Source organism: Diabrotica virgifera, chromosome 6, assembly GCF_917563875.1.
Source record: "Diabrotica virgifera virgifera chromosome 6, PGI_DIABVI_V3a".
In the NCBI taxonomy this organism is placed as follows: domain Eukaryota; kingdom Metazoa; phylum Arthropoda; class Insecta; order Coleoptera; family Chrysomelidae; genus Diabrotica; species Diabrotica virgifera.
Genome location: NC_065448.1, coordinates 52,809,675 through 52,830,891, shown reverse-complemented (window position 1 = coordinate 52,830,891; position 21,217 = coordinate 52,809,675). Strand labels below are relative to the sequence as shown.

General features: G+C 34.4%; 1 protein-coding gene across 1 annotated transcript in view; it reads right to left on the bottom strand.

Annotated features, from left to right (window-relative positions):
- Positions 1 to 1,074: 1,074 nt before the first annotated feature.
- The window catches only part of LOC114325906 (eukaryotic translation initiation factor 3 subunit M), a 67,386-nt gene continuing 47,243 nt past the window's right edge, over positions 1,075 to 21,217 (bottom strand). The window contains exons 6-7 of the mRNA XM_028274053.2: positions 5,781 to 5,924; positions 1,075 to 1,327 (exon numbers count right to left, since the gene is read on the bottom strand). Coding sequence (XP_028129854.1) covers positions 1,119 to 1,327; positions 5,781 to 5,924 — 353 coding nt within the window. The 3' untranslated portion in view covers positions 1,075 to 1,118. The remainder of the gene's footprint in view (positions 1,328 to 5,780; positions 5,925 to 21,217) is intronic.

Genomic DNA, 21,217 nt, shown 5'->3' with positions numbered 1-21,217 from the left:
TTTCATGAATGAAATACCATGTCACTTTCACTTTTCCTCCCTAGGGAGGAAAAGAACAACTTTGCTCCCTACAATCAGGTCCGGAAAAGTATACTTTCAGTAGAGGTAGGTGGAAAAAGTATAAACCAATTTGTTTACATTGGTGATAGTTTATGAAGAGATAGTAATGAATTGTGTGTGTGTTTACTATGGAAAATAAAAGTAAATACAAGTGTTGTTTAGTATCATTGTTTAAAAGTACAACCATTAAAACCCCAAATAAACTATTTATTAAACTACTATTCGATAAGCAATTGAGTTTAATAAAGTGGTTACATGCATGTGGAAAGGACATTAAAGACATTTTAGTTCACTGTCAAGGTCTTCATGGATGTGAAGGTAATTTTAATGTAAGTATTTAATATCTGTTATCTGCTTAATAGTTTTTTTTTAATAACTTTTGGTGTATTTTGGTAGATGTACATTACAGACTGAATATTTTTTACCTATACAGTATTTTTCTGGAACTATTTTTACTACAAAATTAAAATAAACTAATCATAATAATAAAGTTTTATGTTCATAATGGGTAAGTTATCAGACTGTCCTTTAGAAAAACCCTCTACGGTCATTTTAAAAAAATTGTCGTAACAAAAACACTAAAATATTATGAAATATACAGTTCACAGTAACTATCTACAGATTTATAAAACTAAGATACACCATAAAATGACTACATACAAGTAAACGAATACCAAGGTTCATAAATAGATAAATAGACAATGGTATAGGGACCTTGAAAGAATAGCAAATGTAATGAGTTAATGACGCGTACCTTAGAACATTTTCAACTTTATGACGTCACGACCAATGAGGGCGTGTTTTGGACTGGCTGCTATAATTTCAATTTTCCCTGCCGACCGCACTACTGTGGCGTGCTCGGCTCTATGCGACCACGCCCTAGTGGCGTGGTGCACAGGTTTGTGGACAACGATTTTTTAAGTAGTCAGCACCAGAGGTTCCATTAAAATTTTACACCGGCAGTGAACGGGTTAATTATTTCAATTGTAAGAAAAATGCAAATAAAACAAAATAAATTTCTCAACGTTTTATTAAAAGTTATGAAAACTTCATTATCATTACTGTTGTTGGTTCATAAGTTCTAGCTGAGCAGCGGCGATAGTCTTCATACCGTCTTGAACAGAACTTATATTTCCCCTCCAAGAGTGCAGTAAGTCCCGCAGTTGTTGCCATTGTGCCCTTCCGAAAGTCCTGTGCATTGTGCTGGACACAAAGACTTTCCGGGAAGATTGATCCATTCTTGCACGAACTAACTTGGTTTTTAATACTGCAATTTAAAAGGTAAAGTTATAGAAAATAAATAAAAAAGATACTACAGGGTGTAAGAAAAAGACAGGTCATTTATATTAAATCCCATATTCTGGGACCAAAAAGAGTTGATTGAACCTAACTTACCTTAGGATAAATGTGCACATAAAAAAGTAACATCCCTTTGAAGTTACAAAATGAAAATCGATTTTATTTCCAATATATTAAAAACTACTAGAGATTTTTCGACGCAAATTCTCGCTACAGTTATGGTGAGCTAAAGTTTGAGAGACATGGTGCAGTTTTACAAGGCTTGCGGACGCGGAAAGTGAATTAGTACTTGTGGTAAAAAAGGAAAAAACCAAATATATGTTAGTTTCTAAAAACTCACGAAATATCTAACAGAGAATTCAAATCAACGACCATGCCGTTGAGCAAGTCAAAGAATTCACATATCTTGGATGGCTAATAAACGCAACAAATACAACCGACGAAATAAAAAGACGCATAGCAATAGCAAACAGAACTAATCATGATCTCCAGAAATCCAGAAACATTTAAAAAATAAAAATATAAAACGTACAGTAAAGCTCAATATATACAAGACCTTAATAAGACCGGTTTTGATATATGCGGCTGAAACATAGACCTTATCTCAAAATTATGAAAGATTTCTTGGTATTTTTGAGAGAAATATTCTTAGAAATATTTTTGGAGCCGTAAATGAAAATGGGCTATAGCGTCGAATATACAGCTTTAAACTGTATCAGTTATACACTGATGCCGATATTGTGAAATTAGTTAAAATGTAGAGACTTAGATGGGCTGGACACATTGCTAGAATGTCAGATCACGAATACACGAAGAGATTAACGTTTTCAAAACCAGAGGGTACAAGAAGTAGAGGACGCCCACGAAGAAGATGGATTGATGCTGTGGAAGAAGGTCTACAGATTCTAAGGGTCAGAAGTTGGAGGGAAGTGGCCAGGAATCGACAGGAGTGGCGATTTCTTTGCGAGCAGGCCAAGATCCACAACGGATTGTTGAGCCACTTATGATGATGATGACTAGAGATTTGCGGCATTCTTATGGCAAGAATATCTTAAAAAAATAACAGTGAAATTTGGGCACCCCATTAAAATTTTATGGAGGTTTTGTTACCTTATACCCCAAATATTTGTGTAGGTTCCAATTATATTATTATTGTGGTACCCTCAGTTAAACCCAATTTTTTTAAAACTTTTGCATCTTAGTGATTTTTCAATAAGTAGGAAACAGGTTGAACCTCGCAAAAAGGACAAAGTCCGGTTTTATTTTTTTTCTGGTATATCATGGGATGCTTATTATGAGACTAACTTTTTCTTAAAAAAAATCGCCCTGGAACCCTGCTTTTCATCCCTTTAAAGGGGGTAATTTGTGGTTTTTGCGAAACCTACCTCTTCCTGTACGTTTTGCAAAAAATTTACTTAATAGTAAAATGAAGAAGACTATATTTCCTACTATTTATTTCCCGACAGCATATGTCTATCACCCACCATTTAGCGGGGGTGGCGCCCCAAAGTTGACAAATTTTAAAAAAAGATGTTTTAAAAAAAATTATTTTTCCCTAACTGTAATGAAAATTAAGAAGAAACTCTGCGGTAATTAATCACAAATAAGTGGCTGATTTTTTGGTATAGGTTTCATTAAAGGGCAATTGCAAATTTTTTAATTACAGGGTGTTACATTTTAAAAAAACCCTTTTTGTACCATCTGAACCGCCTATGCTAGAGTAAAAAAACTTTCAGCGATTATCCATGTACTGGTGTTATATACAAATTTGTATAACGCACCCTCATATTTTCCACGGAACCACCCCAAAAAAAAAGGAGGATTAATAAAGAAAATAATCAAAAATTGATTTTGGGCCACCACTGTGGCTTTAGGGTGCAAAGAAAATAAAATATGCATAGGCCATAATATGTAGCAGACAGTGTGTTCTTTTATTTTCCATAAGTACGATATCAATAAAATGAATAGGTGACGAAAAAAAAACTGGAGCCCGCCAAAGCATTTCTGAGGTTTACGGCGCCACTGTGCCGTAACGGTTGCTTATACGAAAAAAATGCATAGGACCTTATTTGTAGAGAAAATAGTGGTCTTTAATTCTGTATAAGTTTTGTTTTAAAAAAATGCATAGGTAATGAGAAAATTGTAAAAACATGCTCTCCAAGAGATAAGGGTAGTTTCTGCAGTTTATTTTCAAGGATAGGGGTAGTTTCCGCAGGGATGTTGCAATAATCATATATATTTATGAAAAACTCCATTGATGGAGCATACGTCCATATGGGTAAGAAAAAAAAATTCAACCCCCCTTTATTTATTTTTTTAATGCAACCCCTACAGGGGTTGCATTAAGAAATCGCTTTTGGTGTCCATGCATGGGTAACAAGAACGTGTTCAAAATGATATATGAAGCATTTTAATGAAGGGCATGGTGTGTGAAGGATTCCAAGAAAATCCCTTTCTTTATTAATTCTCCTTTTTTTGGGGTGGTTCCGGGAAAAATATGGGGGTGCATTATACAAATTTGTAAATAACACAAGTACATGGATAATCACTGAAAGTTTTTTTACTCTAGCATAGGCGGTTCAGATGGTACAAAAAGGGGTTTTTTAAAATATAACACCCTCTAATTAAAACATTTGCAATTGCCCTTTAATGAAACCTATACCAAAAAATCAGCCACTTATTTGTGATTAATTGCTGCAGGATTTCTTCTTAATTTTCATTACAGTTAGGGAAAATCATTTTTTTAAAAACATCTTTTTTAAAAATTTGTCAACTTTGGGGTGCCACCCCCGCTAAACGGTGGGTGATAGACATATGCTGTCGGGAAATAAATAGTAGGAAATATAGTCCTCTTCATTTTACTATTAAGTAAATTTTTTGCAAAACGTACAGGAAGAGCTACGTTTCGCAAAAACCACAATTTATATCGGCAATTCAACTGAATTGCCGATATAAATGAGTCAAATTAAATAAATTATTAGAAGAATTTTTTTACTAAGCAACAACATTTTTGTTTATGTTAGTAGTATTTTGTATTTTGACAACGGCACCCGATTTGGGCGTCAAAACGTTAATAAAAATCATTTTTTAATAATATTGTGGCTTATTTCCCATTATAAATAGTTAAAATTGTAAAAATGCCACAAGAAAATAGCTTCAGAACAACAATTTCACTGTTATTTTTGAAGTTATACTTCTTTAGGCGCGTTGGGTGTAAATTTATATGTGCGCGAATTCATCAAAAGTTTTGGTCCTGAGCGCAGCTCAATCGTTATATGGGCTCTGATTGGGTAATTACAATGACCTGTCAACAATTGTTCAATAAATATGTCGGTTATGGGTAAACTTATGGTCGGTTATATTAGTTTTTATTGTTGTGAGGACAGAGAAAAAAGCAAGTTTATAATTGTAGGGACTTTTTAAATAGTTTTTAAAAGCAACACGTACGTAATTATTGTAAATGTTTCAGTATTGTAATAAAAAAATACATAGGTACTTACCTATTTGGAAATGTATAATTTAATTATAAATTATAAATTTTATAGGTAATGCTTTGATTTACATAAATTGAATACCAACAAAATTTCTACCAATCTTCATCTAATATATTGTTTTCTTATTCTACGTTTTGTTGTATTTTAATATTTTAATTCTACAAAAATCAAACTAATTTGATTAAATTTAGAACTGTCAAAGAGTAAAACGTTCAGCTGGCCTATCTTCGCACATGACAGGTACGTGTAAGTGGCTAAATGAGTAGAGGCTTCGAATTCAAATCCTAAGCACCCGAATAAACGCGGGTTCGAATCCAAATGCAAGTTTTTATTTTTTATACATTTTATGATTGTAAGTAGGTATATTTGTTATATATTTTTTTAAATGAGTGTTTAGTTAATTTTTGCAACAATTATTGTTTAGAAATAATTTCTTTGTGGCATTTTTCAATGTGTTTGTGTGTGTTTTATTCATTTATATTTTTAATTTTTGGTATTGTTTTAATAAATTTTTTTGGAAAGTAGTAAGTATTAAAATTAGTTTAATATTTAAATAAAATATAAGTAAACTGTTTAAAGCACATATTAATTTCGTTGGAATTATATAATAGAAGTATAACTTCTTACGTGCGTACAAAGTACACACACATTCTCTTTTTTTTAAGATGTTCCCTCCATAAGAATGGCCAATGTCCATTTTCAATAAAAAATCTCTAACAGTTTTCGATATATTGGAAAAAATCGATTTTCATTTTGTAACTTCAAAGGGCTGTAACTTTTTATGTGTACATTTGTACTTGTAAGATAAGTTAGGTTCAACCGAACTATTTTTGGCCCCAGAATATGATGACCTGCCTTTTTGTTACACCTTGTATATATTTTATTTTATGTATTCAAAACTAAAAAACATAAAAAGGTTTTAAATACCTTCAATAATAAAGCTTTCAACTTCGTCTGGTTTCATCTGTAACTCCTTTTCGATGACATCAAAAGATATTTCAGGATTACTCTCAGCAAGCTGCATGAAGGAAAGCAGTCTCATTTTTTGCATATTCTGTTCATGATTTAAACCTAAAAATAAAATTATATATTCAGAAGTCATATTCATATCATAACAAACAATGACTACAGTAAAAATAATTAGCGCCATTTTTGATCGAAGATTAAAAGAACACACCTACATCGGTCACTTTCGGTAAACTATATATCTTAAAAAATACATCCATTCCTATTAACTTAAAGAAAAAGGTGTATAACACAAGCATACTATCAGTGTATACTTGTATACCTGTGAGTTGAAGACTAGTCCTTACCAGGAAATCTGCTAAGAAACTAGAAAAAACACAAAGGGCAAAGGAACGAAACTTGCTTGGAATATCAGAGACAAGATTAGAAACACTGGGATAAGACATAGAACGAAGATCAGGGACATCATAAAAAAAATTTGGCCAGATATGTTGATAACAGATGGATACATCGTCGGCTGTATGCAATAGTGGCACAACACAAAAACTGTTTGAGTGTCAATAATTTTGTCTTATTTGTTTTACTACATAGATTGGGATTTTTGGAAAAAAATAAATTTTGGTGTATTTGGGAGAGGGTTAGGTAGCCTTTAATGAATTGTAACACATACCGCTTAAATTCAACCCTTATTTTGAGTTGTGCCACTATTGCACATCAATATTTTGTCCTTCAAGACTAATTAAGGCAAATACAAAACTGGCATTTTCTTTTGTTATTCATTATCAATTGAAATAAAGGTTCAATAAAGAATACTACAAGTTACTTGAATGAAAAAATCTGTTTATTAACAACTATAAGAAGAACGAAATAAAAAAGGATATATCCATAACTTCATTGAAAATTGTTGCTGTTTAGTATTTAACTTTTTCAGATAAAAAAAAATTATTATGACATAATTCGTGTACTTCGAATGGTTGTTTGCAACGAGCAGTTCGGATTAGCATAGCGTAGGGAGTCGGTAGATAAATAGGCCACCCTTTTAAACCTTTCGTAATATTTCTTTCTATCAAAGAGTGGCAGCTGTCATAGCCACTTTACACGATGCAACTAATTGCGCAATTAATTTCACAATTTCTTGTAGCAATAGAAATTGCATCGTGTCATACGTGAATTGCACAGAAAAGCTGCAACTTCTTGCTGCAAGAAGTTGCAGATAAATAGAACATGTCCTATTTTTCATGCAATTCTTTCTGCAATTTGGTTATATTTTTAGTAACTTTTAAGGCTACAGTGTTTGTTTTTACTTTTCTGCTGCCAACAAATAAAAGATTTTGATTGACATTCTGTCATCCTAAATTTCAAACCAAAAATTTTTTTAACAAAACTAGAGGAACTTTTTACCAATTTCACGTTTCACAGATAATATTATTCTGGTGGATAACTTTAATTATGCAACATAGGGATTAAAAAAACTATTTTATTTCTTACAACTTGTTTCCTTTTGTAATAATATGTATTACATACTTGGATTAAGTATTAATTGATTTTGTTATACTTAATACATAATATTATAATTTTCTCAAATTATAATTTAACATCTTTAATCTAATATCTGATAACTCTACTCAAAAAATTACATTTAATTTATAAAAAAAACACATAACCTAAAATTTATGCTATTTTGTCAAAGTTTCTGTCTATTTCATGTCAGTTTATGCAATTGTTTGCACCGTGTAATCACTTTATTGAAGAAAGTTAGTTGCAACTTATTGCACAAGTTCTTGCGAAAGAAATTGTGCAATTAATTGCAGAATTACTTGCATTGTGTAAAGTGGCTATTACCCTCATTTTGAGTATGGCCGACAACTAAATAGCGATGAGTTATAGAAGAAATTTTGAAATGAGTTACAGCGTACTGTAATACATTGAAATTAGGTACTTGTTTTTTCCTTGGCCAACACAATTGTCTGAGTAAAATATGAATTTAAAAAAATGTCTGAGTAAAATATCTAAAATTGTCTGCTATAGTGGCACAACTCAAAAGTGCCGGTATTGCACAGAAACTTGATATCGATACGGTTCGACTTACACTGCACAACTAAAAAGGGCCAGTACTGCAAGAAACAATCTATCTCAACCGATAACATGTCATAGTGGCACTAGTGACTCTAGCGGACATTTTTGCTGTTATTGTGCCAGTTTTTCAGGTCATAAATAAGGCTTTTTCTAGCCCTCTGGTGATGTTAACTCAATTTTGTCAATTTTTGAGTTAGGCCACTATTTGAGTTAGGCCAGCCGACGACATAGAATTCTAGTATGTAGACCAATTAGGCAGACAAGAAGCATAGAAACACCTCAAGAGAGATGGGTAGATGACATAAGAGCAGTGACAGGCAAACAGGATAAGATTAGAACAAGATAGAGAAATATGGAAGCAATTGGGATGGAAATTGCCTACATTCAGGAGTGGATGGAAAATGATCGACGAAGAAGAGAGATTGACATAAAATTTTAATTTTATATGCATATCAATTTAAACCTTACATGATGTAATGTGTATGTTATTAATTTAAGAACAAAGCAGGAGAAATTAAACTGTTTTAGATCTTTTTTTCAAGTAACAAAAAAATTTGTAATTTGATAATGATTAGCTGGAAACTGAAAACGTCAAATATAACAACTACTTTTTAAATAAAAATTATGGTTTATCCTCTTGAAGAGTTTCGGACTCATTTCTATGACTATCGACAAATGTCGATGGGTAACAAATGTCGATGGGTATCTACAATTCAACTTTAACGAAGCGACAGAATGAAGTGTATTTGCATGCAAATTAAATCATAGTTGGCTTTCTTGAAGAGATTTCTGTTACAGGAACTAACTACAAGACAATTCATATAGCTCGTCCCAAACCCTTTTTTCGGTGCGTCACAGATTATCGAATTCTCTCATTACGCATTACAGTTGGAATTGACAGAAAAAAACGTACCTCTGTGATTATTATACATTGAACTTAGAAAATTATGTATTCCTTGACGGGTATTTGCATATTAAAACGGATTTCTACTTATAGATGTATAATTGGTTGGCGATTACAATACCTACTCTAAATAGATAAGCAATCAATTAAGAGGCGAATAAAGCTAATTTGCACAAAAATGATCGATCATATGGTAAAATGACAATTGTAATTTCTAGGTTAGAAAGTTGTCAACGACGTAAATATAAATATTTTATGTCATTGGTATATTCGGTCATGGTATAGTGAAATTTGATATTAATGTATTTAATTTTACATTAAACTATTTTAAATATTAATATTCTGGCAAATATTTGTATAAATATTGATGTTTATATAAATATAAATATTCTGACAACTGTCAGGTTTAACTAAAATATCATGTAATGATTTGCGACATTTTTAAAATCCTGTATGACGTCAAAATGAATGACGCACGAAAAATGGGTTTGGGATCTACTATGTGACCTATTTTTTAACCACATTTTTTATGCTCTTTGATGATAACTATGCATTATAATTAGAGTTTTTAATAATACAGTATACATAATGTATGATTAAATGATTAAATCAGATTAGATGTATCCGAGATGAAAATAATAAAATACTAGTTCACGAAAGGGATGTCAAAAAGAGATGGAGAAACTACTTTGACAGCTTATTAAATGAAGAATTTGACAGACAGCCTGTAGAGTCAACGGAGACAGTAGCAGCAATGGTCACCAAAATAACCAACGAGGAAGTGGCTCAAGCGCTTCAAAAAATAAAGAAAGGAAAAGCGGTAGGACCAGATGATATTCCTGGGGAAGTATGGAGAGCATTGGGAGAGACACGAACAAGGTGGCTAGCAGGTCTATTTAATAGAATTATGGAAGTTGGACAAATGCCAGACGAATGGAGAAGCAGTATACTGGTACCTTTTTACAAAAACAAGGGAAATATACAACAATGTACAAACTACAGGGCTATAAAACTGCTTAGCCACACCATGAAAATATGGGAAAGAGTAATTGATAGACGGATACGTGAAGAGACCGAAATATCCGAGAATCAATTTGGCTTTATGCAGGGTAGATCAACAACAGATGCAATTTTCATTATAAGGCAGTTGATGGAAAAATACAGGAGTAAAGAAACAAACGCTCATATGGTATTCATTGATCTTGAGAAAGCATATGGTAGAGTTCCTCGAGCGATTCTGTGGTGGGCGCTCAATAAGAAAGGAGTCCCTGGTGAATATGTAAAGATTGTGAGGGATATGTATGAGGGAGTAACGACTAGTGTTAGGACAGGTGTGGGAGAGACTGATAAATTTCATGTGAAAGTAGGATTGCATCAAGGTTCTGTGCTTAGTCCGTATTTATTCTCATTAGTTTTGGACCAGATAACAGCGAAAATACAGGGTAACATTCCATGGTGCTTAATGTATGCTGATGATGTCGTGTTAGTAGGAAATAGTGAAAGAGACAGAACAAAAACTGGAACAGTGGAGACAAGCTCTGGAGGAAAAAGGTTTAAAACTTAGTAGGACAAAAACAGAGTATTTGGAATGTTCATTTAATGATGGAGCTACTACAAATAAAATGGTATCTTTGGATGGTGAAATGATTGTAAAAAGCAATAGTTTTAAGTACCTAGGATCGGTATTACAGAGTAATGGAGAAATAGATGGAGATGCATGCAGTAGAATTAGGGCTGGATGGATGAAATGGAAAGAAGCGAGTGGTGTGTTGTGTGACAGAAAAATTCCAATGAAGCTGAAGGGAAAATTCTATAAAACAGCCATAAGACCAGCTATGACGTACGGAACTGAATGTTGGGCAGTGAAAAAGAAAGAGGAACAGCGAATGCATGTGGCGGAAATGAGAATGCTTAGATGGATGAGTGGAGTGACAAAGAAGGATAAAATTAGAAATGAGTATATTAGGGGAAGTCTAGGTGTGGCACCAATTGATGCCAAAATGAGAGAGCATAGGTTAAGATGGTTTGGTCATGTTCAACGTCGAGACGTTAACCACCCAATACGAAGAATAGCTGAAGTGCAGATTCCTGGAAGGAGTAGGAGAGGAAGACCAAAGAAGACCTGGGGGGAGACGATAAGGCAGGACATGTTGGTAAAGGGGATTAACATTGATATGGCCCAAGATAGAATTGTGTGAAGAAATGCAATTAGGGAAGCCGACCCCGCATAGGGATAAGGCAAAGAGAATGATGATGATGACATAATGTGATTAAATCAAATTGTCATTTTAGGCCAGATTTCTGAAAATTGCTGTGGCAGTCGATGTGGCACTTCTATCGTCACTCAACAAGTGCCACACGCCGTTTTTTATTCATTAAATAGAAAATAAAATAATGAAGATAAGTATCCGTAGTTCACAAATGTGGTCTAGAAGCAACAAAGTACTCAACTCCAAGAAGGTACCACAAAATTTTTTTTATTAACATGTTAAAAATTAAAAAAAATTGGACGCGTTTCCGCTCAACACAAACCATCATCAGCAAATACAGGGAAAAACAGCAAAGAACTGACCCAGCAGGAAGGAGGAAGAATCGATATAGACCAGGGCGGATCTGTAAAAATATTAGTACATTTGGACGTTGAGAGGTGACTCAAATTTTTTGGCAGAAATTGCTTGAAAATAACTCAAATAATAATATCTGAGTTATCCTCCCTCTCAAAAAGGTCCGGAACATTGTTTAAATAATCAAAATGTCAAAAAATGAAGGAAAAATTCGATTTTTTTCTTCGTTTTTTGATTATAACTTTAAAAGTATTCATTTCCGAGAAAAGTTGTACTGACATAAAAGTTGCATAATTAAATTTCCTACAATATAGAATTGGTTATAAATTTAAAAAATAGTCACCCTTGTTGCAAAATAGCAATAATTGCGAAAAAACTATACAAAAACAAGTATTCGCATTTTACGTTTTTTAAACCATTTATGCTACACTTAGGACCTTCAAATTTCACTCAGAAAAACTTTATGATACACTAAAACAATACTGTAAATTTCATTAAGATCGGTTCAATAAATTTTGCAATCCAGCTTTCGCAAAAAAAATTCGTTTTTTCAAAATGTTACAGGACTGAAAATAGAGCAGATAGCAAGTTGAATTTTTTTTGCGTATAGAAGTGTACTGTACCTTTTATTTGCAATTTGCAAAATTAAAATCGATTAACTGCCACGGCGTCAGGAATTTTTTTAAATAAACATTAATTATTGGTGCTACGCGCAGGACAGCGGATAGTTTGCTCTGATTGGGCATTTCAATGACCTTTAATAATGATTGATACATTTTAATTTTTATTACATTTCGATATAAATAAATAAATTTGTTTATTGCAAAATAAAAACACATACTTTATCCTTTAAAATAACACTTTTTTTAGCAAAAACTTTCTTTGTTCATATATTTTAACTTAGAGAATAAAAGTTTATTATTATTAAACATATACAATTTTTTAAACAATATTTCACAAACAATAATAAAATTAGTTTGATTTTTGTGGAATTAAAATATTAAAATACAACAAAATATAGAGTAAGAAAATAATATATTAGATAAAGATTAGAACAAATTTTGGTGGAAATCAACTTGTGTGAATCGAGCACCGCTGTCCTGCGCGTAGCACCAAAAAAATTAATGTTTATTTAAAAAATTTCCTGACGCCGCAGTAATTATTCGATTTTAATTTTGCAAATTGCAAATGAAAAGTACAGTGCAGTTATATAAGCAAAAAAAAATTCAAACATACTATCTGCTGTATTTTCAGTCCTGCGACATTTTTAAAAAATGATTTTTTTTGCGAAAGCTGGATTGCAAAATTTATTTTGCAAAATCTATTAAACCGATCTTAATGAAATTTAGTGTTGTTTTATGATATCATAAAGTTTTATTGGGTAAAATATGAAGGTCCTAAGTGTAGCATAAATGGTTGAAAAACGTAAAATGCGAATTCTTGTTTTGGTATGGTTTTTTTCGCAAGTATTGCTATTTTGCAACAAGGGTGACTATTTTTTAAATTTTTAACCAATTCTATATTGTAGGAAATTTAATTATGCAACTTTTATGTCAGTAAACTCACATATTATTATTTAAGTTATTTTCAAGCAATTTCTGCAAAAAAATTTGAGTCACCTCTCAACGTCCATCTCAAAACAGATGAGCCCTGGACTAATAAGGCTCGAATAACAAAAAGTACAAGTTGACTATCCAGTTGGAGTTGACTATTCCAGTGCGAGTGAACTCAAACGGCTGGTTTTAATAAAAGTTGATTATAAATATAAAATGAAGATTTTTATTCAACATTTACTAGTAAAAGTAGACTCCAACTAGAAAAAGTAAACCTACTCTTCCCAATGCCATTTAGTAAGAGTTGATTCACACAAACAACCGATTCTAGAAATTAAATGTTACTGGATATGTTCACATATCCAGTACCACAGACCACAGAACTATAACATTGATGAGCCACACACTGAAAGTATTTTTAAAAATAATTCACAAAAGAATATTTAATAAACTAGAAGAGGACATAAGCGCCACACAGTTTTGGATTCAGAAGTGGACTGGGAACACGGGAAGCTTTGTTTGGTCTGAGTGTGTTAATGCAAAGATGTTTGGATGTAAACCAAGACCTCTACGTAGGTTTTATAGATTTTGAGAAGGCCTTCGATAAAGTCAGACACCAAAAGCTGTATGAAATCCTAAGAAGCAAAAACATCGACAGTCGCGACATTAATATTATATCCAGGTTGTATTGGGGACAAACAGCAAAAATCAAGGTTGATAATGAATTAACCGAAGAAATTGAGATTCGTCGAGGTGTGCGTCAGGGTTGTGTGCTTTCTCCACTACTATTCAATATATATATATATATATATATATATATATATATATATATATATATATATATATATATGCTTTCTGTTGTTTTCCGGGTTTGACTCCGCGTTGAATAATTTTGGTTTTGATAAAAACCATTATTTTGACGACGTTTCGGCAAGATCTCACTTGCCATTGTCAAGTCAGGTAGTTCCGCTTCTCGCTGCTGCTTGAAGTAAACTGAATTTTTACTCACGATACCGTCGCTTATGTAGTTGATCCTGATGCTGCTTGCCCTGCGCGAACTCTGGCTCTTGTTATTGGTCCGGTGTAGGTTGCAGTCGTCGGCGGGATGTTACGCGTGGATGTTGCGGCCTGATTTATTTTGGTCTTTTTCTTCAATACCGTTTTCCAAGTTGTAGGAAGCCGTTGCGCATCATCTCTTTGGTTTAAGCCGTTGGGATTTCTTTCAATTTCTATCGATTCTCTGATTTCCCGTTTTCTTTTTATTTCGATGTTAGCTAACATCGTTGTTTGGTTCAGGTTTATTGTGTGTCCTGTATTTGCGACATGTTGAGCCAGGGATGACGTGGTTTCTCCCCTTTCGATAGCATTTCGGTGTTCTTCTCGTCTTACCTGGATTCTTCGGTTGGTCTGTCCAATGTACGACTTTCCACAATCCCCACACGGAATCTCGTATACACCTTGGCTTTCTAACGATATTTTGGTCTTTGGTGTTGGTAAAATAGTTGAGATCTTTCTGTCCGTATTAAATATCGTTTCTATGTTGTGTTTTCTCAGCACTCTCCCTATTTTCTCTGTCGTACCCTTCACATATGGCAGAATGGTTTTGCCGATCGGCTTATTGTCTTCTGTAGGGTCCTTATCTCTTCTTCGAGCATTTTGAGCTTTTTCGATGTTGTATGTTGAGAAGCCGTTTTTTCTTAACGCTGTTTTCACGTTATGGATTTCTTCATTTTGATGTTCTTGGTCTGTCAGTCTTTCGGATCTTGTAATCAAGGTTTTGATGACTGAATGCAATTGTGCAGGATGGTGGTGTGAAGCAGCATTTAGATATCTATCGGTATGTGTCGGTTTCCGATACACTGTATGGCCTATGTGTCCGTCTTGTTTCTTTATTATTAACACATCTAAGAATGGAATTTGATCGTTTTCTTCCAGTTCCATGGTAAACTGAATTTTATGGTGGATATTGTTGATGTGTTCTAAAAAAGCCTTTAGTTTTTCTTCTCCGTGGGTCCAGATAATAAAAGTGTCATCCACGTATCTAAGCCAAAGTTTGGGTTTGTATTCAGCTGTTTCTATTGCCCGCTGTTCTATTTCCTTCATAAACAAGTTCGCTATTACTGGTGACAGTGGAGAACCCATCGGTGCTCCCTCAATTTGTTTATATCTTTGTTCCTTATAGATGAAATAAGTGTTATTTAAACAGTGTTTGGTTAGGTTTAGTGTATCCGGTGATATTGGATACTTTTTGCTTATGATGTCCAGTGATTCATCTATAGGAACATTCGTGAAAAGTGAGACAACATCGAAGCTGACTAGCAAATGTCCCGGCTCAAGAGTCACACCTTTTATACGCTCAATGAAGTGGCTCGCGTTCTTGACGTAAGACTCCGCTTCTTCCGCGTATGGTTGCAGCTGTTGGGCCAGAAATTTCGCCAGCGGTTGTAAGGGAGATCCGATGGAACTCACAATTGGTCGCAGTGGTAATCCTGCCTTGTGTACCTTGGGTAGGCCGTAAAATTTTGGGCATCTAGATGACTTCTCTCTAGGTATGAGATGGACCTGTTGTTCTTTATTGATATTTGAGGCTTTGATCTTGCCTTTTGTTATTTTCTCTAGATAGGTGGTCGGGTCTGACGAGATGCTTTGATATGTTGTATCATTTAAGATGTCGTTTATTTTTGTTTCGTAGTCTTGAATATTCATCACTACCGTAGCGTTGCCTTTGTCAGCTGGAAGCACGATGATTTCTTTGTTGTTCTTCAAATTATGTAAGGCTTCTTTCTCTTCCCGTGTTAAATTTCTTTTTGGTGGTTTAGCTGTTCTTAATATTTTTGATACGTCTTGGCGTATGATCTCGGCTGTTTCTGCTGGGAGATTAGTAATTGTAGTCTCTACCTCAGTAATGATGTTTTCTACGGGAATGTATGTAGGTGCAACAGCAAAATTGAAACCTTTTGCAAGAACACTATTCGTGGCTTCATCCAGTGTCAGATTTGAAAAGTTATATACTAAATTGTTTGTTTCTATTTGTGGATTTTCTTTCTTTTTTGGCCGCTGTTGTAGTAACAAATTTTCAAATCTGACACTGGATGAAGCCACGAATAGTGTTCTTGCAAAAGGTTTCAATTTTGCTGTTGCACCTACATACATTCCCGTAGAAAACATCATTACTGAGGTAGAGACTACAATTACTAATCTCCCAGCAGAAACAGCCGAGATCATACGCCAAGACGTATCAAAAATATTAAGAACAGCTAAACCACCAAAAAGAAATTTAACACGGGAAGAGAAAGAAGCCTTACATAATTTGAAGAACAACAAAGAAATCATCGTGCTTCCAGCTGACAAAGGCAACGCTACGGTAGTGATGAATATTCAAGACTACGAAACAAAAATAAACGACATCTTAAATGATACAACATATCAAAGCATCTCGTCAGACCCGACCACCTATCTAGAGAAAATAACAAAAGGCAAGATCAAAGCCTCAAATATCAATAAAGAACAACAGGTCCATCTCATACCTAGAGAGAAGTCATCTAGATGCCCAAAATTTTACGGCCTACCCAAGGTACACAAGGCAGGATTACCACTGCGACCAATTGTGAGTTCCATCGGATCTCCCTTACAACCGCTGGCGAAATTTCTGGCCCAACAGCTGCAACCATACGCGGAAGAAGCGGAGTCTTACGTCAAGAACGCGAGCCACTTCATTGAGCGTATAAAAGGTGTGACTCTTGAGCCGGGACATTTGCTAGTCAGCTTCGATGTTGTCTCACTTTTCACGAATGTTCCTATAGATGAATCACTGGACATCATAAGCAAAAAGTATCCAATATCACCGGATACACTAAACCTAACCAAACACTGTTTAAATAACACTTATTTCATCTATAAGGAACAAAGATATAAACAAATTGAGGGAGCACCGATGGGTTCTCCACTGTCACCAGTAATAGCGAACTTGTTTATGAAGGAAATAGAACAGCGGGCAATAGAAACAGCTGAATACAAACCCAAACTTTGGCTTAGATACGTGGATGACACTTTTATTATCTGGACCCACGGAGAAGAAAAACTAAAGGCTTTTTTAGAACACATCAACAATATCCACCATAAAATTCAGTTTACCATGGAACTGGAAGAAAACGATCAAATTCCATTCTTAGATGTGTTAATAATAAAGAAACAAGACGGACACATAGGCCATACAGTGTATCGGAAACCGACACATACCGATAGATATCTAAATGCTGCTTCACACCACCATCCTGCACAATTGCATTCAGTCATCAAAACCTTGATTACAAGATCCGAAAGACTGACAGACCAAGAACATCAAAATGAAGAAGTCCATAACGTGAAAACAGCGTTAAGAAAAAACGGCTTCTCAACATACAACATCGAAAAAGCTCAAAATGCTCGAAGAAGAGATAAGGACCCTACAGAAGACAATAAGCCGATCGGCAAAACCATTCTGCCATATGTGAAGGGTACGACAGAGAAAATAGGGAGAGTGCTGAGAAAACACAACATAGAAACGATATTTAATACGGACAGAAAGATCTCAACTATTTTACCAACACCAAAGACCAAAATATCGTTAGAAAGCCAAGGTGTATACGAGATTCCGTGTGGGGATTGTGGAAAGTCGTACATTGGACAGACCAACCGAAGAATCCAGGTAAGACGAGAAGAACACCGAAATGCTATCGAAAGGGGAGAAACCACGTCATCCCTGGCTCAACATGTCGCAAATACAGGACACACAATAAACCTGAACCAAACAACGATGTTAGCTAACATCGAAATAAAAAGAAAACGGGAAATCAGAGAATCGATAGAAATTGAAAGAAATCCCAACGGCTTAAACCAAAGAGATGATGCGCAACGGCTTCCTACAACTTGGAAAACGGTATTGAAGAAAAAGACCAAAATAAATCAGGCCGCAACATCCACGCGTAACATCCCGCCGACGACTGCAACCTACACCGGACCAATAACAAGAGCCAGAGTTCGCGCAGGGCAAGCAGCATCAGGATCAACTACATAAGCGACGGTATCGTGAGTAAAAATTCAGTTTACTTCAAGCAGCAGCGAGAAGCGGAACTACCTGACTTGACAATGGCAAGTGAGATCTTGCCGAAACGTCGTCAAAATAATGGTTTTTATCAAAACCAAAATTATTCAACGCGGAGTCAAACCCGGAAAACAACAGAAAGCACATATAGCTCCCGCGGAAACTTCAAGTGTAACATATATATATATATATATATATATATATATATATATATATATATATATATATATATATATATATGTGTCTAAAGATATTCAACCTCTCATCTTTACCGATGAGCCCACGGAGGTTGAAGAGGGCGAAACACATTTCTAAGAACTGGTGTTTGGATCTTTGATTCTATTCGAAAAATTTTTCCCAGCCAGAAATAGTGGATGTGTGAGTTATTCGTAAGGGGATTTTTCCACATTCTCTATTTCATTTGTTTATATATATATATATATATATATATATATATATATATATATATATATATAAATATAAATAAGCAAAATCATTGGCTAATACTCGTAAAGTGAATGTGAATTTAGTTGGAAATACATAAAATGATGAAGGGTCATCATTCCATACATTTCTGTGCAACTATATACACCGGTGTTTCGGCCTATTTGGGCTTCGTCAGTATAGTGTAGCAAGTTAAAAAAGTTGTTTGTTAACTTGTAAAAGGATTACTACAGGAGCAACGTTACATTTAACAACAACATAAAGTTGCACAGAAATGTATGGAATGATGACCCTTCATCATTTTATGTATTTCCAACTAAATTCACATTCACTTTACGAGTATTAGCCAATGATTTTGCTTATTTATTTTTATATTTGTACTCGATTATCCAACATCATTTTATTTAATAATGTTATGGCTTTTCATTTCCTCAGGTAGCTTTACCTCCTTGGCAATGTTAGTTGTAGCCTTGCGACTGCGGGTCTTCTAACAACCTGACCAAAATTGGTAACGTTGCTCCTGTAGTAATCCTTTTACAAGTTAACAAACAACTTTTTTAACTTGCTACACTATACTGACGAAGCCCAAATAGGCCGAAACACCGGTGTATATAGTTGCACAGAAATGTATGGAATGATGACCCTTCATCATTTTATGTATTTCCAACTAAATTCACATTCACTTTACGAGTATTAGCCAATGATTTTGCTTATTTATTTTTATATTTGTACTCGATTATCCAACATCATTTTATATATATATATATATATATATATATACATATATATATATATATATATATATATATATGTATATCCAACACTTTGAGGACTTAAAAAAGTATAAACCCTACACTTTGAGGACAAATGGTCAGTTTGGGGACAGTCCCCAAACTACCACTATATAATACCCTACAGTTTGAGGACAGAGTACCCAAAGTGTATGAAATATCAAAATATTTACAAATCATGTAGTTTGAGGACACCTGTAAGTTATTAATCCTTAGTATTGTGTATAAGGCCACGACTATACTTATAGTGAAATCGATGTGTTTTTTGGCCGGAAATTGCGACATTTTTCTTGGATGCGCCAATGTGTTCGTTATACAGGACGTAGTCAGAAAAGTCCTCTTCTTCTTCTTGGAATTCTTCTTCTTTTTGGAATACTGCTTTTTTTCCCGTCATATGTCAACACGCCAGCTGACATTCGTCATAAAGAGAGTAGTAAAAACGTTCTTTCTTTTTCGAATTCTTCTTCTTCTTTTCTTTTCTTCTTGTTTATGTGCCATCTCTGCGACGAAGGTTGGCAATCATCATTGCTATTCTCACTTTCGACACTACAGTCCGAAAGAGTTCAGTTGAGCTGCATCCAGACCATTCTCTGAGATTTCTCAGCCAGGACATTTTTCTCCTACCTATGCTGCGCCTTCCTTGAATCTTTCCCTGCATAATTAATTTTAGGAGTTCATATCTGTCACCACGTGTTATATGACCCAAGTATTGAAGTTTTCTTATTTTGATGGAATCCAGTATCTCCCTGTTGTTCTGTATTCTCCTTAGTACTTTCTCATTGGTTATTCTGTCTGTCCAGGAGATTCTCAGCATTCTTCGATACGTCCACATCCCAAATACTTCCAATCTATTGAGGAATTGATTATTGAGAGTCCATGTTTCCACACCATACAAAAGAACAGAATATACATAACATTTTAGTACTCGCTTTCTAAACTTTCTTTTCTTTTAACGTCATTTATATATCTTGTAACAGAGTAGTGAAAACGTTCTTCTTTCTTTTTAGAATTCTTCTTCTTCTTTTCTTGTAACGTCATTTATATACCATTCAGTGCTACCTTCATGTCAAACGGCAACTGTCATTCATTCAAAATATACAGAGTATAATCAGAAACTCGTAACATCCATATACTGGGTGTACTCAGAAAGGCAAAACACATACAGTGTAAAGTTGAAAAATAAAAAAATTTCGGGAAATCGTCACGGCCAAGTAGTGAATATTCGCTACTTATCACTTATCTAATAGGTCTTCTATTTACATGACCTACTCAACACGGGTATCCTACCGCATGTCCACGCTTTGACGCAGACCTTCCATTTATCGTCCACTGCACGGCACGGGTCTACGTTATTTCATATTATGGCCAAACCATCGAAGGTCTGCGGCTAGACACATCCCCCGTTGAACGTCCACTACACTGGTGACCAAACGACTTAACGTACAAAGATACGCTACAAACCACGTGATTAAATATATCGAGTAGAATGCAACGACATAGAAAAAGCAAACACGACGTCATGTCAAAGAGTCCTTAGGCTTATAGCGACCAAGCGGCTTAGCGTGCAGAGAGATGACATACTAACGCTCGGTTCCATAATCAGTTAAAGTGGACTTTAAATTTTAAGTTGTTACATTTATCAATGCAATTCATATGGGTAAATGTCAACGCTAAAGTGAACTTTAGTTAATGTTCACTCTAAGTTGATTATGAAACCGGGCGTAAGTGTTAGGATTAAACAAGTAGAATGGAACGACATAGAAAATTTCAACATGGCGTCATGCGAAAAATCTTAGGCTTATAGCACTTAAACGGTTTAACATAGAGACATATGACTAGTGTCTGAAATATATGCAAAATGCATGTGCAGAATACATGCAGCATATTTTTTGGGTTTCTTTATAAATGCTTATTATGCTATATTCATATTTACTTGATTAAGAGCATATTGCGGCATACTTTGATGTATTTAAAAATCTATAT